The sequence below is a fragment of the Typopeltis vanoorti genome, chromosome 9 (assembly GCF_054136105.1).
Source record: "Typopeltis vanoorti isolate ZY-2024b chromosome 9, IOZ_Tvanoo_1.0, whole genome shotgun sequence".
NCBI classification, from domain to species: domain Eukaryota; kingdom Metazoa; phylum Arthropoda; class Arachnida; order Uropygi; family Thelyphonidae; genus Typopeltis; species Typopeltis vanoorti.
In genome coordinates this window covers 121,946,805-121,961,761 of record NC_143557.1, presented here as the reverse complement: position 1 = coordinate 121,961,761, position 14,957 = coordinate 121,946,805, and the positions used below count along the sequence as shown (strand labels likewise).

The following is a 14,957-nucleotide window of genomic DNA, read 5'->3' as shown; positions in this document are numbered from 1 at the left end:
ATTCTTTTCGATATTAAATTCAATTTTATTCTGCTCAAGACTAAATAGTGATCACTTCCAATTTCAAATCCTCTGCACACTCTGGTGTCCTGCACCAGGGAGAAAACATCACTATCAACAATGACATAGTCAATGAGACTTTTCTTATTCCTCTCTTGTTGTTTAGAATTAGAAGTATAGGAGGTATCTGTTGACTTTGAAGATACCTTGATTGTGGCAAAAAGGAACGATGGCTCAGCAAGTGGCAGTGTCAGGGCATCTTTCTACTATATACTAATGGAAAAGTCTTCACTTGTATTTTGTATTCTTGCTATCATCCTCTTACTGCAAAGAATCTTCTTAAATCTCACTGCAGTTTCATAGCGTTCCGTGATATTCATGCAATATACAGTAGAACTCGGTTATAACGATCATGGTTACAGTGAATTCACATTTATAACAAATAATTTTGAAGGAATATTTGAATTGCATTTGATTTAATGCATGTATTTCATGTTTATTATGAATTTGTTTCACGGGAATAACGAACGAATAATACACATTAGTCGTTCCTTTACTGACATTTCATACATACGCATTTTCTGGTTGTGGAAAAATGTCGGGAGTCAAACGGAAAATTTTATCGGTTTCCAAAAAAGTAGAAATTATACGGGGGGGTGGAAAGTGGTCAATCGAATTGACAGTAGCAAAGAAGTACAGTTTGTCCCCATCTACAATATCAACAATTTGGAAGAATCGCGAGTTGACTCTGAAAGCTTTTGAAAACAATTTATCGAAGTGTAAAAAACTTAAAAAGTGTAATAAATTTGACGTTGATGAGGCACTTCTTTCGTGGTTTAAAGTGCGAAGAACCGCTGGCTTACTTATTAGCGGACCAATTTTGAAAGTTCAAGCCGAAAAATTTGCTGTTCAACTTGGTTATAGCGATTTTAAATGCAACAATGGGTGGATTGATCGTTTTAAGAACAGAAACAATATTGTCTATGCAAAAGTAAGTGGCGAGGCGTTGTCCATTGACAAAAACGTTGTTTCTGACTGGATCTAGAATGTATGGCCAGACATCAAACGAAGGTATGGATACAACAACATTTATAATGCAGACGAAGCAGGGATTTTTTATAATTTAACGCCCAATAAAACTTTTCAATTTAAAAACGAAAAGTGCATTGGCGGAAAACTTATCAAAAATAGACTCACAGTTTTAGTTTGTGCGAACATGACCGGTAGCGATAAAAGAAAGCTTGTAATTGGAAAATCGGCAAAGCCTAGATGCTTTAAAAACATAAAAAAACTTCCCATTGATTATACAGCGAATAAGAAGGCCTGGATGACATCTTCAATTTTCGAAAATGAAATTCGCAAGTGGGATAAAAATCTTCGCAGTGAAAACCGGAAAATTTTGTTATTGATTTTGTTAAAACTGTCCTGCTCATCCTGTAGTGGCTAATTTAACAAACATAAAACTTGTTTTTTTGCCACCAAATGTGACATCTGGCTTGCAACCACTTGATCAAGGTGTAATTAGATGTTTTAAATCCCATTTTCGTTGTCTGTTAGTCTTGGAACTGATAGAACGCAGAGAAAAATCTGTGAAAAATGCTTATGCTTACGACTCGAAGATTAGTGTACTTCACGCAATACGTTTAATGAGTGATGCTTGGAATTTGGTGTCATCTATGATACAAAACCGTTTTAAGAAAGCCGGTCTTGCGGAATACGAGTGCGAATCTGAAGAAGATGAAGAGGATAACTTACCGTTATCAGCGTGGTTAAAAGCGCGAAACTTGAACAATTTTGAAGCGTGCGCAGAGATTGATAATTTTATAGACATTGATAATGGCATCGCAACTTTGGGTATACCGACAGATGCTGACATCTTAAAACAAATCTCTCATACACCAGAAGATAATAGTAGTAGTGACTCCAAGGAAGAAAATAGCAATGATGAGAAAATCGTTACTGGTGTGAAGCAGAAAGTGCTTTACATATTTTAACAAGATTTATGGAATCGCAATCTGTAAGTTCAGATGACACATTCAAGCATCTTAGTGGTATAAGGAACAATTTCAAACGTATGAAATACGCGTCTTGTGCAAAGCAAAGCACACTCGATGATTTTTTTATGTAAAAATGTGAAGTTTTAAAAATAAATTTTTGTTCTTTATATGTATGTATGCGCATATGTATTTATGTTATCCAATATACCTATGCTGAGAAAAATCTGAAAACATTTTTAATTCGCTCAAATTATGACCTTCTTGGATATAACGAATAACGGTTATTACAAACAAATATATGCGGTCCCGTGGAATTCGTTATAACCGAGTTCTACTGTATATTACATGGCAGCTTCAAGAGAAAAGTCATGAACAAAGAGCTCAATTTTAATGATCTTTACTGATCTAACCAAAGCCGATTCCATTAAAAGGGAAGCTCTCAGGAATATTCTATCACAGATTGAATGTTCCCTAAAATTCATTTCTGTTCTGAGATTACTACATGACATGTCAGCAGATATGATTAGCAACATTCATTCATGATGAAAATGGGTATGAAGGCAGGCTGTCTTAGCACCAATTCTTTGTTGCAACTATTCTTCATCTCACTGATGTAAATGTCCTACAAAAGTCAAAGTAAATCACAGGGTGGAGGCAGAAATTTTTGTTCATATTTTCAAAGAAGATTAAAAGAATTGGCCTTAAAAAAAAATCTTCACCAACCTGGTCTCTAGATGATTTAATGCAAATATATTTCATTCAGGGTGGATGGAATAACCCTCAATAATCCTTGCACTCTCTACTATCTTGGACTGATCTCTCAGCAAATGCTGATATTGATTTGTTTTTAAAAGTTCAATATCATTTGAAATGCACTAGTGCATCTTTTGGACTTTGAGAAAATGTGATTTCGACAGCTGGGCTAGTCATGTTTTAACCCAAACTCTTGTTTTATAGTGTTATCATCTTAAATTTACTGTATGCTTCAAAGTGTAGACCACTGATCAAAGGCAGAAATACCTGGAAAACCACCACTGTGACAAGTAAAGAATTCCATTCACTGGAAAGTCAGATACACCAACAAGAGTATCTCACTGAAGCTAGCTGTACAAGTATTCAGACAATGTTTGCCTGCAACCAACTTTGCTGGGTTGATCACAACACTTACTTACCATAACAATCCTCAGAACTGAAGGCTGCAGAAACACTTCAAAGCAAATATAAAGAACTGTTAAATTGATGTAAACATCTGGAGAACTGTGGATTGGCTGAAATGAAGAAAGACATCTCAGTAATTGGTAAACTATGTGAGCTGCCCAGAGACACCAACAAGAGAAGAATAAAAAAATGTTCCTTAACCATGGAAGTGGATTATACATTAGTCTAATCTGCATCTCCAGAATCAAAAGCAGATTTCTGAAGACAATTATACTACTTTGTGAGTGATTGACAATGATGATGACAGGACAAATGAAACGAATAACAGGATTATGCATTTTCCAAATGCACTTAAAAAACTCTACATTTTTGTGAAAGCACAAATACACTGCTTCTGGTAAAGCATAAGTTTCTTTCTTTCTTTTTTTTTTTTCAGTATGCAAATCTATATTGCAATACATAAATAATAAAAGAGTAATAAATTTTGTCAAAATTTAATCCGTACAAATTGAGTAATAATATTTACCAGGTTTTGTTCTTTTTCCTGTCATAGCCTGCTGAAACTCCTCAATCTGAGCCTTGTCATAAACATTTCTATCCTGCCATACTGATAAAATTCTTGATAATCCATTCTTCGTTTTATCATCAGCATCCCTACCAAAGTAATTAAATAACATTTCATGCAATAAGCCTCATTAAATATTAAGATCTTAAATAAAAAGGGTATTTTCCCCTTTATCTAAATTAATGGCACTAAGAAAACAGGCACAAAATGCAACATCTATTACCAGTCTTTCATGATAGCTACTATGGCATTTTCATTCAGGATAGAGGTATTATCACTGAAGTGCAAATAAAAATAAAAGAGCAATAGTTCGAATCCTGTCTTTCTGAGAGGACATTTATATATGAAATTTTCAAGTAAAGGAGTCATCTCTGCCTCATATTAAGGAGGCAGGCTTTTTAGTTTTATTGTATTCGAATTTATTTTACTAAATTTATTAAATTCACATTTATAATTAAATCCTCAGTATTCATTATAATTTAAAATTGCTCACATTATTTATAAAATGAATGCATTTAAATTTTAATTATCAATGTTATTTACGTGCAATATATTTGAATATTTTAGCGAAAATGATTCTGTAATTAAATTATTTCTGACGAAATCACATAACAAGAGCTCTCAAAATCTAGTTGCACAACAATTTTAATGATGGTCTCTTAATCTCAATCACCCCCACGCAAATCCAAAATCAAGTAGAATTAAATGCTCTCACTCCCACACTTGCTTCCCTCTTTATGCAAATGATTGGTGTGATATTAACAAAAGATTGCGCGACTTAACGACAAAGGCAAGCTGACGATTGTTGAGTTGAAATGCTGATTCTCTTCAACTGAATTCCAAAATATCTGAAACTGCCATAACAACATTCACTATCTATTTCTTAAAGTTTTAAACTTTTTAATTTCTTTTTTCATAAAGTAAAATCAGGGTGTGAGATATAGGTGAGAACCTGGACAATGAGACTTATACCTACATCTCAGGAAGAAGCAGAGGAATTTTTTGTCATTACAGAGAGTATCTGACATATAGCAAAAGGAATGCTTGTTCTTGTTAGAAACCTAAAGACAGAATATGAAATTATTATTATTACCCAAGACCCCGTGGAGTCAAAGACTCATCTAGGATGAATGAATGAAACAAAATGAATACCAAAAATAAATAGCAATATTTTGGGAAAATTTAGAGAAAAGAAATAAAGCTTATAATAATAAGTACTTGCAGAATTTCTGTACAGGACATCAGGTTAGTCATGAATAATGCCACATTTCCACAAACATCTCTCTCTCTGTATGTTCACATAGAATACAGAAAAATAAGTCTCAACTCTGACATTGATGTTGTTATTATTATCATCCAAGCCTCCATGGAGTCAAAAGACTCATCGTAGGAGGTCGTTCTTAGGAAACACAAAATCTATCACACCATTCCATGAACTCATTGACCATTCTTGTTCTCACCACTATCAGGCAATGCATTCCACGGTTCAACCACCCTCCATGCAAAGAAACCAGTCCTCACCATCTTGCTCACAGCTTCGTTTCATAACTTCCAGGGATGGCCCCCTTGTCATTGTTCCTTCCCGGTTCCATCAAGCAAAAGAGCTCCCCAGTGTCAACCCTGTAACTATCTCTCAACAGTTTAAAAGTCTCAATCATATCACCTCTCCTTCTTCTATCCACCAAACTCTGCAGTCCACATTCCCTCAGTCGATCATCATAACTGAATTGTACAGTCCTGAAAACCATCTTTGTTATCCACCTCTGTACCTTTCCACAGTTAATTTATTCCCTTCAAATCTTGGGGACCAAATTTGAGAACAATAGTCTAAGTGTGGTCTGATCAGGGTCTTATACAACGGAATGATAAATCTTTTATCTCAGCAGGTCAGCGTCCTTCTCAGTATTGCAGCAATCCTCTGGGTTACCTTCACCATCTTTGCAATATGCTCCCTGAATTTCAGTTTTCTATCAATCATCACTCTCAGATCTCTTGTCTCCTCTACTACTTCTTCCAATATAGCTCCTCCAATCGAGTATGCATCCTCCCATCAATGGATCATACTTATTTAGGTTACAAGAGGGAAACAGAGGATTTAAAACAGGAACAATCATATTGAAAAGAAAAACATGTAAGAAAGTTTTACCAAATGCCATGGTGCACTCAAAGAGTTAAAGAGACAATCCTGGAAAATAAGAAATCATGTCTAAAATTTCTGGATATAAAATATAAAGAAAAATGTAAGAAAGCTAAGCTATGTGTACAACTAGTGTGAAACAAAAGCCAGAGGAAGATGAATATAGGTAAATATCACGAAGGCAACAAAATGCTCTGGAAGCTACTGAAAAAAACTGAGAAGAAGAGGAGAAAGAGTAGTGTAAAAGGTATCAGAGATGATAAAGGTCACCTATAAACAGAACATAAGGATAATCTGGATGTCTGCAGGAATTACTTTGATAGAAGACTGTTAAATAAAACAAGCTTTGTGAGAGAACATTGGTAGAAATATTTATGAAAAAGAAGTACACAACAATCTTTGAGGTAGAATAAGCTATATATGAAAAAAGCTTCTGGCTGGAGTAGATGACATCTAACTAAACGTGTTCAAACACAGAGATATAAAAGTTTTACACTTGGCTACATTGAATAATTCCAAAGATCTGATTATATGATTAAATTCCAGATGACTAGAGAAGTGCTATCATAATTACTAATCTATAAAACAGTAAATGTCAGAATTACAGGGGAATTTATACATTGAGTGTTCCAGAGATTTTCTAAGCATACATGAGAAGCTATGAAAAATTGCAAAAGAACATGGTTTAGGCCAAATAGGAGTTGTCAAGATGATAATTTCACTGAAAGACAAACAGTTGAGAAATCATGGGAATACAGCAAAGGATCTGAGGTTTTGTAGATCAGGAAAAGGCATATATTATTTTAAAAATAACTTTACATTCTTTTTACTCTATTAATTCCCTAGATCTTAGTTTGGAGGAAAATTGTTGATAGGAAGTTAGTAACAATCTAAACTTTGGTTATGTTAAGTGGTTAGCATACCCACCATCCAACCAACAGGCTACAGGTTTGAATCCTGCCATGGGCATGGATGTCTGTGATTATCTTTAGGTGGGAAATGAATTTCATCACCTGGTATGAGACCATCACCCCCAATGATTGGAGGCCTGAAGTGGATTACAAAAAAGTTCCATGTTTGGTCTCTCGTGCCAGGTTTCTGGACTATGTAAAAAACAAATCAAAAATACAATAAAATAATTTTTTTTTGATAAAAACAAACAAAATCCTTATCCCACCCACAGTACAAAATGTACTAGATTTACAAACCTTTCATGGGTAGGTGTAACATAAAAAAAAAAATAATAATAAATAAAAATATCCTATACACCTCTTGAGAGTGCACATCAGGAATCTAATGTTAAAAGTTTTTTTTTTTTCCTCTTTTTTGTCAGAGGATAACGCCAAATAATGCCAAATGTGATCAAAATATTTTGCTTGGAGAAAGAAGCCAGTATGAATATCTTCACTAATAAAAGCCCTTCAGAATATTCCCTTTGATAATTTTCAAATTTGAGCAAACTTACAACAAAGTTACATTAGAAAAGAAACCAAAATTTAACAGCCTTAAAATTATTCATTCAGAAAGTATAGCATTTGGTTCTGATTAAAATCAGATCAACTGTTTTTTGTACTCAAACATAATGGGAAAAGAGTGCTTGTGTAGTAACGCAGAAATAGTGTTTGATTCCACAGTACTAAGCTGCCAAAGAAAGGCTTGCCAACAAATTTTCCTAGCCTTTCTTTAATTAAAATACAGTATTATTACTGAAAGTTTTCTCTCTAATTTTTGTAAGTGTTTTTAGAGTATTATCGATAATGCCAAATTTTTAGCTAAGATGACTAAAATGTTTTGCATAGAGAAGGCAAACAGCATGATGATGAGAGGAAAATTTTTGACAGGAAGTTAGTGATGATCTAAACTTTTCATGCAGTACTATAATATCCTACACATGTCAGAGTACATATTAGGAATCTGATGACGATGATGATGTTAAAAGAGTTTTTGGCACTAGTTAGTACAACCTCACCAAAAGTTATAGACATTAGTGAGACTGGCTAGCAGATGATGTAGTTATAGGGATAGAATGTGAAGGGTTAGTATTTTCAAGGAAGATAGAGAACATGGAAGGATTACTGCTGATGATAGCAGATGAATTGCAGCCAAAAAGAATAAGAGATAAGAAGGGTGGTTGTTAAGTTGAGAGCAGTTTGCTATGAGATCAGGGCCAATAAGACAAAATATATGGTTGGTTGCTGCTATAGGCCAGGGAGTTGCAGAGATGATCTGGAAGGCATGCATAAGGAAATTAGTACGAGTGCAGTAATTTTTTTGGAAGACTAACTATGGAGATTGGAAGGAAGCAAGATTACATAACAGGAGGAAAATGGAATTTATATACACTTACCGAGAGATAATTACTACAGTAAGCATACAAAGGAGTGGACTTGGAGTGCAAGGGTATTCAAAGGATCAGAAGTTTTTGATAACCAAGGAGGACCCATTTCCTCTGAATGGGGACACTGATCATGTGGGTACGTGTGTAGCGGCTTAAGTGCTGTGAGGATATCATGTTGGAGGCTTAATGGATTTTTTACAACACTCAAAAAGAATTAAAATAGAATTTAATACTTCCTATATTTCGTCCTAGTCACTAGGACATCTACGGGAATTACAAAAACAATTAATGTAACATATGCACAAATAACAAACAATACTGATTTGTTTGTTAGTTATTTTGTCAGTATTGTTTGTTATTTGTGCATATGTTACATTAATTGTTTTTGTAATCCCCGTAGATGTCCTAGTGACTAGGACGAAATATAGGAAGTATTAAATTCTATTTTCATGTTTAAGTTAAGGGATATTACATCCCATATAGTTTCATTCTTTTTGAGTGTTGTAAAAAATCCATTAAGCCTCCAACATGATGATCATGTGGGTCATAACTTGGGAGATTGTAAAATATGATAGAAAAATCAGAACTCCATGGCAGACACAGGAAGTTAAAGAGGCAGTGAAGGAAAAGAAGAAAACATATCAAAAGTTCCTGGCAAATAAGTCAGCTTGTGCTCTTAGAGAATACAGAGATAAATGTAAGAAAGCTGAACGCTGTGTAAAACTAGCTAAACAAAAGTCATGGGAGGACTTTGACAAGAACATAGAAAATAAATATCAAGAAGGTGGCAAAATATTCTGGAGGATGTTGAAGAAGATCAGCAATAAAGAAAAGAGTGCTGTAAAAGGAATCAGAGATGATAAAGGTGGCATGAAAACGGGAGAAAAAAGATATCCTTGAAGTATGGAGTAACTACCTTGAAAAATTGCAGTGATGACAGCACAGTAGTAACAAACATTGACCAGGCATGCAGTCAGGAATACATATCCATACTTGAAGTAGAAAAAGCCATCAAAGGCTTGAAATGTGGAAAGACAGCAGGAAGAGATTATATTCAACCAGAAATGTATAAAATTCTTACAGTGGCTGCACTACATAGTTCAGAAGGGCTGGACAGAGGGACGAATTCCAGATGATTGGAGTAGAGCTCTAATAGTACCCATATATAAAAAGGAAAATAAAACTGAATGTGAAAATTACATAGGCATTTCATTACTGAGTGTTCCTGGTAAGATATATGCAAGTATACTTGAGAAATGGTTGAGAAGGTTTGTGGAAGAGAAGCTTAGAGAAGAATAACCTGGATTCAGGCCAAATAGAGGCTGTCAGGATCAAATCTTCACTTTACGACAAATAGTCGAGAAAGCATGGGAATATAACAAAAATCTGTATTTAAGTTTTGTCGATTTGGAAAAGGCATATGACAAGGTGCCAAGAGAGAAGCTATTCAGTACGCTAAAGTTATATGGTGTCAATGGGGCATTATATCAAGCAATACTTAGTCTTTATTTGAGTTGTAAGTCAGCAGTTAGAAATGAAGGAAGTACAGGAAGATGGTTTAATGTTAAATCTGGTGTGAGACAAGGATGTACATTATCCCCTCTGTTATTCATTATCTATATGGATCACATTATGAAGGAAAGTGGTATTAAACATGATATCAAAATTGGAGATGTTAATGTCAGCTCTTTGCTTTATGCGGATGATGTTATACTTCTAAATAAATCTGCTACAAGTCTGCAAGATTCCCTGACTAAATTGAATAACTGTTGTAATAGATATGGTATGAAGGTCAGCATTAAAAAGACAGAGACAATGAAAATAGGCAGAAACATTGAAAATATCAACTGCATTGTGAATGGAGAACTCATAGAACAAGTAAAACATTTCAACTACTTAGGTACAACTTTTAGTGAAGACGGTAAATTAAATATGGAAATAGAGAACAGAATCAACAAAGCCGGAATTGTAGGAAGTCAATTGAATAAATTCATATTGAATAAGAGAGAAATTAGTTGGAACACTAAATTAGCTGTATACAAGACAGTGTTCAAACCAGTTTTAACTTATGGATCTGAGAGCTGGGTTAGAAGTAAAACACTTGACTACAGACCGCACATATGAGAGTTCTGAGAAAGATTAGGGGCATGAACAGATGGCATCAATGGCAATATCATATTAAAATTGAGGATATTAGGAAAGAACTGGATATTGTCAGCATCCAGGAATGCATTAGCAGAGCTAATCTCAGGTGGTATGGTCACTTAGGCAGAGCGGGAGAGGAAAGATTAGCAAAACAAGCGTTCTTTGCAAGGTGGGCAGGAAAAAGACCGAGAGGAAGACCAAAATATAGCTGAATTGGCACAGTAAAAATTGCCTTAGAAGATAGAAAAAAAAAAAAGACCTGATAATATTGGAATTTTGACATTTAACAGACTGATTTGGAGAAAAATGGCAGATAGTAAGTTAGTAATGATGTAAATTTTTCATGTAGTGCTATCATATCCTGTACATCCCCTGAGGGTATATATCAGTAATTTGATGATGATGACATATAACTGCACTTGATATTGTCTACAATTCAAGAAGTTTTAAAAAAAAAAGTAAGATTCTTTTAAAAAGAAAAAGAGCAAGGGTAACATTTTACTTGTTAATTGTGAATGTATGCCCATAAAAAGTAAGTAAATTTTATATTTTCTCAGATGCATATTAGGACTGGATAGCAGCAGTGGGGTGACAACTAGACTAATCTTGAAATAGAAGAATTAAATTTAAAAACATATTTCTAAGGTTCTGAAAATGTCTTTTTGCTGCTATGCAGTATTGATATACGTCATAATCATCAATATCCTGCCGTGTACCCTCAACGGGTGTACAGCTTATGATAGTACTAAATGAAAAAAATTACATCATTACTAACTTCCTATCTACAATTTTCCTCCAAATCAGTCTCTTACTTGTCAACACTCCAACATTATCAGATCTTATATTTCTATCGTCTAAGGCACTTTGTACCGTGTCAATCCACCTATATCTTGGTCTTCCTCTGGGTTGTTTTCCTGCCAACCTGGCAGAGAACACTTGTTTTGCTAATCTTTTCTCTCCCATTCTATTTAAGTGACCATACCACCTGAGATTAGCTCTGCTAATGCATTCCTGGATGCTGACAATGTCAAGGTCTTTCCTAATATCCTCGTTTTTAATATGATATTGCCATTGATGCCATCTGTTCACGCCACTAATCTTTCTCAGGACTCATATCTGCGGTCTCTAGTCTTTGGTCAAGTATTGCTTGATATAATGCCCCATTGACACCATATAACTTTAGCGTACTGAATAGCTTCTCTCTTGGCACCTTGTCATATGCCTTTTCCAAATCGACGAAACTTAAATACTGATCTTTGTTATATTCCCATGCTTTCTCGACTATTTGTCGTAAAGTGAAGATCTGATCCTGACAGCCTCTATTTGGCCGGAATCCAGCTTGTTCTTCACCAAAGTTTTCTTCCACAATTCTTCTCAATCGTTTCTCAAGTATACTTGCATAGATCTTGCCAAGAACACTTAGTAGGGAAACGCCTCTATAATTCTCACATTCAGTTTTATTTCCCTTTTTATATATGGGTACTGTGAGAGCACTACTCCAATCATTGGGAATTCGTCCCTCTGTTCAGGCATTCTGAACTATGCAGTGCAACCACTGTAAGACTTTTATACCACCATACTTCAGCATTTCTGGTTGAATATCATCCACTCCTGCTGCCTTTCCACATTTTAAGCCTTTGATGGCTTTTTCTACTTCAAGTATGGATATGTATTCCTGACTGCATGTCTGTTCAGTGTTTTTTACCACTGTGCTGTCATCACTGCTTCTTTCATTTAGCAGTTTTTCAAAGTAATTACTCCATACTTCACGGATATCCTTTTCTTCCGTTTTCATGTCACCTTTATCATCTCTAACTCCTTTTACAGCACTCTTTCCTCCATTCCTAAGCTTCTTCAACAACCTCCAGAATATTTTGCCACCTTCTTGATATTTATTTTCTATATTCTTGCCAAAATCCTCCCATGACTTTTGTTTAGCTAGTTTTACACAGTGTTTAGCATGCTTGCATTTGTCTCTGTATTCTCTAAGAGCACAAGCTGATTTATTTGCCAGGAACTTTTGATATGCTTTCTTCTTTTCCTTCACTGCCTCTTTAACTTCCTGTATCCACCATGGAGTTCTAATTTTTCTATCCTTGCAGACAACTTCACCACATGCATCTCTAGCTGAGTCAATCAGGGCTTTCTTCAAGGCTTGCCACTGAATCTCCAAGGTCTGATTCCTGTTCTCAAACTCTTTCATTTTTTCTTCAATAATCTTTGTGTATTTTAGTCTACCATTCACATCTGAGAGCTGCTCAACTTTTATTCGCTTCAACACTTTCTTACATGTTATTCTTTTCAATATGAAATTCAATTTTATCCTGCTCAAGACCAAATAGTGATCACTTCCAATTTCAAATCCTCTGTACACTCTGGTGTCCTGCACCAGGTTGAAAACATCACTATCAACAATAACATAGTCAATGAGACTTTTCTTATTCCTTGCCTCTTCTCTCCATGTGAATTTGTGCACATTTTTATGTTGGAACTTGGTGTTAGTAATAACCATGTCCTGAGCAGAAATCCAACAGATATTTGCCATTATTATTAGCTTTGTTCTTTTCTCAAAATTTTCCCAAAATATTTTTGTATGTCTGACAATCATTTCCTACTCTGCTATTCAGATCCGCAACAAGGACCAGCATTTTCCTTTTTCATTGTGTCAGTTGTTTTTTCTAAAGCCTCAAAAAATTCCTCCACTTCTACCTTATTAGAACCTTCTGTGGGACCATAGGCACAAATAAGTCTCATTGTCCAGTTCCCCATTCTCATATTTGCCCACATTACTCTACTTGAGACTGACTGCCATTCAAGAAGATTAGCCTTGTATTTTGTGTTGAATACTATGGCTACTCCTTCTTTTCCTTGATTGTCATTGCCTGAATATAACATTTTGTACTTATTGCTTAGAAAGATCTCACCAGTTTTTGTCTTTTTTGTTTCAGTCACCCCTATTATGTCGATCTGATACTTATCTAATTCCTCAGCTAGCTCCATTTCTTTGCCATTCAGGTTTCTTATGTTGACAGTACCGATTTTTAACTCTGGTGATGTTGAGTTGGGGTGTGTTTTCAGATTTGTTCCAGTAGCTGACTTTTTGCTGTTCGCCCTGGTTCCCTGGCGAAAACAACGGGGGCCTTGTTTAACCGGGCGACGCTCCAGCCGGCATGAAATTTTGTCATGATGTACCATCACTTTTTATTTTGGCTTAACCAATAAGAATACAATTTGGTTGGCTAAATCCCAAATTGCCAGCCCATCCTCGTTCGTTCAGTATCAAAGTAGATACCCAACAGGGTGCACCACAAGAAGGTGAGGATTGGACATTAGGTCAGAAGCCCTGGTCGGTTCCCCGCATTCCTTTAAAGGCTATGTGGAGCTCTTCTTTCAGTTATACAGCTTTGACCCTAAAGCACCCCTTGATATACGTTGAGATGCATTTGAGGAATGGAGGATTTCTGTGAATTCAAGAATTTTTCTCTGTTTGCAGCTACAATGTTGTATTTCTAATCTTTCCAATTATAATTATTATTATTATTATATAGTATATCCATGGAGTTCAGAGACTCATTGTGGGAGACCAAACTATTATACACATGAAACCCACCATACTCCATTCCACTCATTTACCATTCTTACACAACTTCCATGGCCTCTAGTTTCCATATATTGAAAAATTTCCTTTGCATCAAGTTTATAAATCCCCTTCACAAACCTTCAACCTATCCTTATAGGAAGCATTCTACAGACCTATCACCAGCTTAATCACTCATCTCTGAATCTTTTCTACCCACTCCTGGTCCCCAAGAAACCCAGATGACGAAATCTGTGCACAGTAGCTAAGATGCAGCCGAATCATAGTCTTATAAAGAGGAATACTAACTTCCTTATCTTTACTTGTTAGCGTATTTTTCAACATCCAAGTAATCCTTTGAGCTATTTTTGCAACTTTTGCAATATGCCCTCCAAACTTTAACTCTCTCTCTGCACCATTCTACGAGATAATTACTTGAAACAGCACATAACTGAAGGGACAAGTGGTGTGAGAATGTCCGACCTAGTTATTGGTTCAGAGGATATATGAATAAGTAAGGTGTCCTCGTTACCTCCAATTGGTGAAAGCGATCATGTGGTACTGACTTGGGAGGTTGCAAAATCTGTGGATTTTTCTGTTAAAGGGGTATATACGGAACTACAGGTTAGGCAATTATAACAAGCTTCAGAGTGAGCTTGCAGCCATCTCATGGCAGAACATATTGCAGGGGAAAGATGTTAGCAGTGCGTGGGATAAAATCAGTGGGTATCTGAGGAAAGCAATATCAGATTGTGTCCCCATGGTCAGGAAGTCAAACAAGGCAGGTGTTAGATGGATGAGCACTAGTATCAAGCTTGATCTGCAAAAATAGAAAATGTTATGGAGAATTTACAAGGAGAAAGGCGATCAGTACAAGGCTCAAGCTAGGAAGGTTACCAGCATAGTAAGAAAAGCTAAATCAAATTATGAGAAGACCTTAGCCAAAGAGATCAAGGGTAATCCCGAAGAGTTCTTCCACTATGTGGCAAGTAAAAGGAAATGACTTCGGAAGGATAACTTTAGTGGGTGCTGATGGTACT

At 35.6% G+C, this 14,957-nt stretch overlaps 1 protein-coding gene across 2 annotated transcripts in view; it reads right to left on the bottom strand.

The window, feature by feature from the left end:
* Positions 1-14,957, bottom strand: part of LOC150103482 (regulation of nuclear pre-mRNA domain-containing protein 1B) — a 202,048-nt gene that overhangs the window by 167,643 nt on the left and 19,448 nt on the right. For both annotated transcript variants that reach the window (XM_090397488.1, XM_090397487.1), the window contains exon 3: positions 3,682-3,809. In XM_090397488.1, the coding sequence (XP_090253614.1) occupies positions 3,682-3,809 (128 nt within the window). The remainder of the gene's footprint in view (positions 1-3,681; positions 3,810-14,957) is intronic.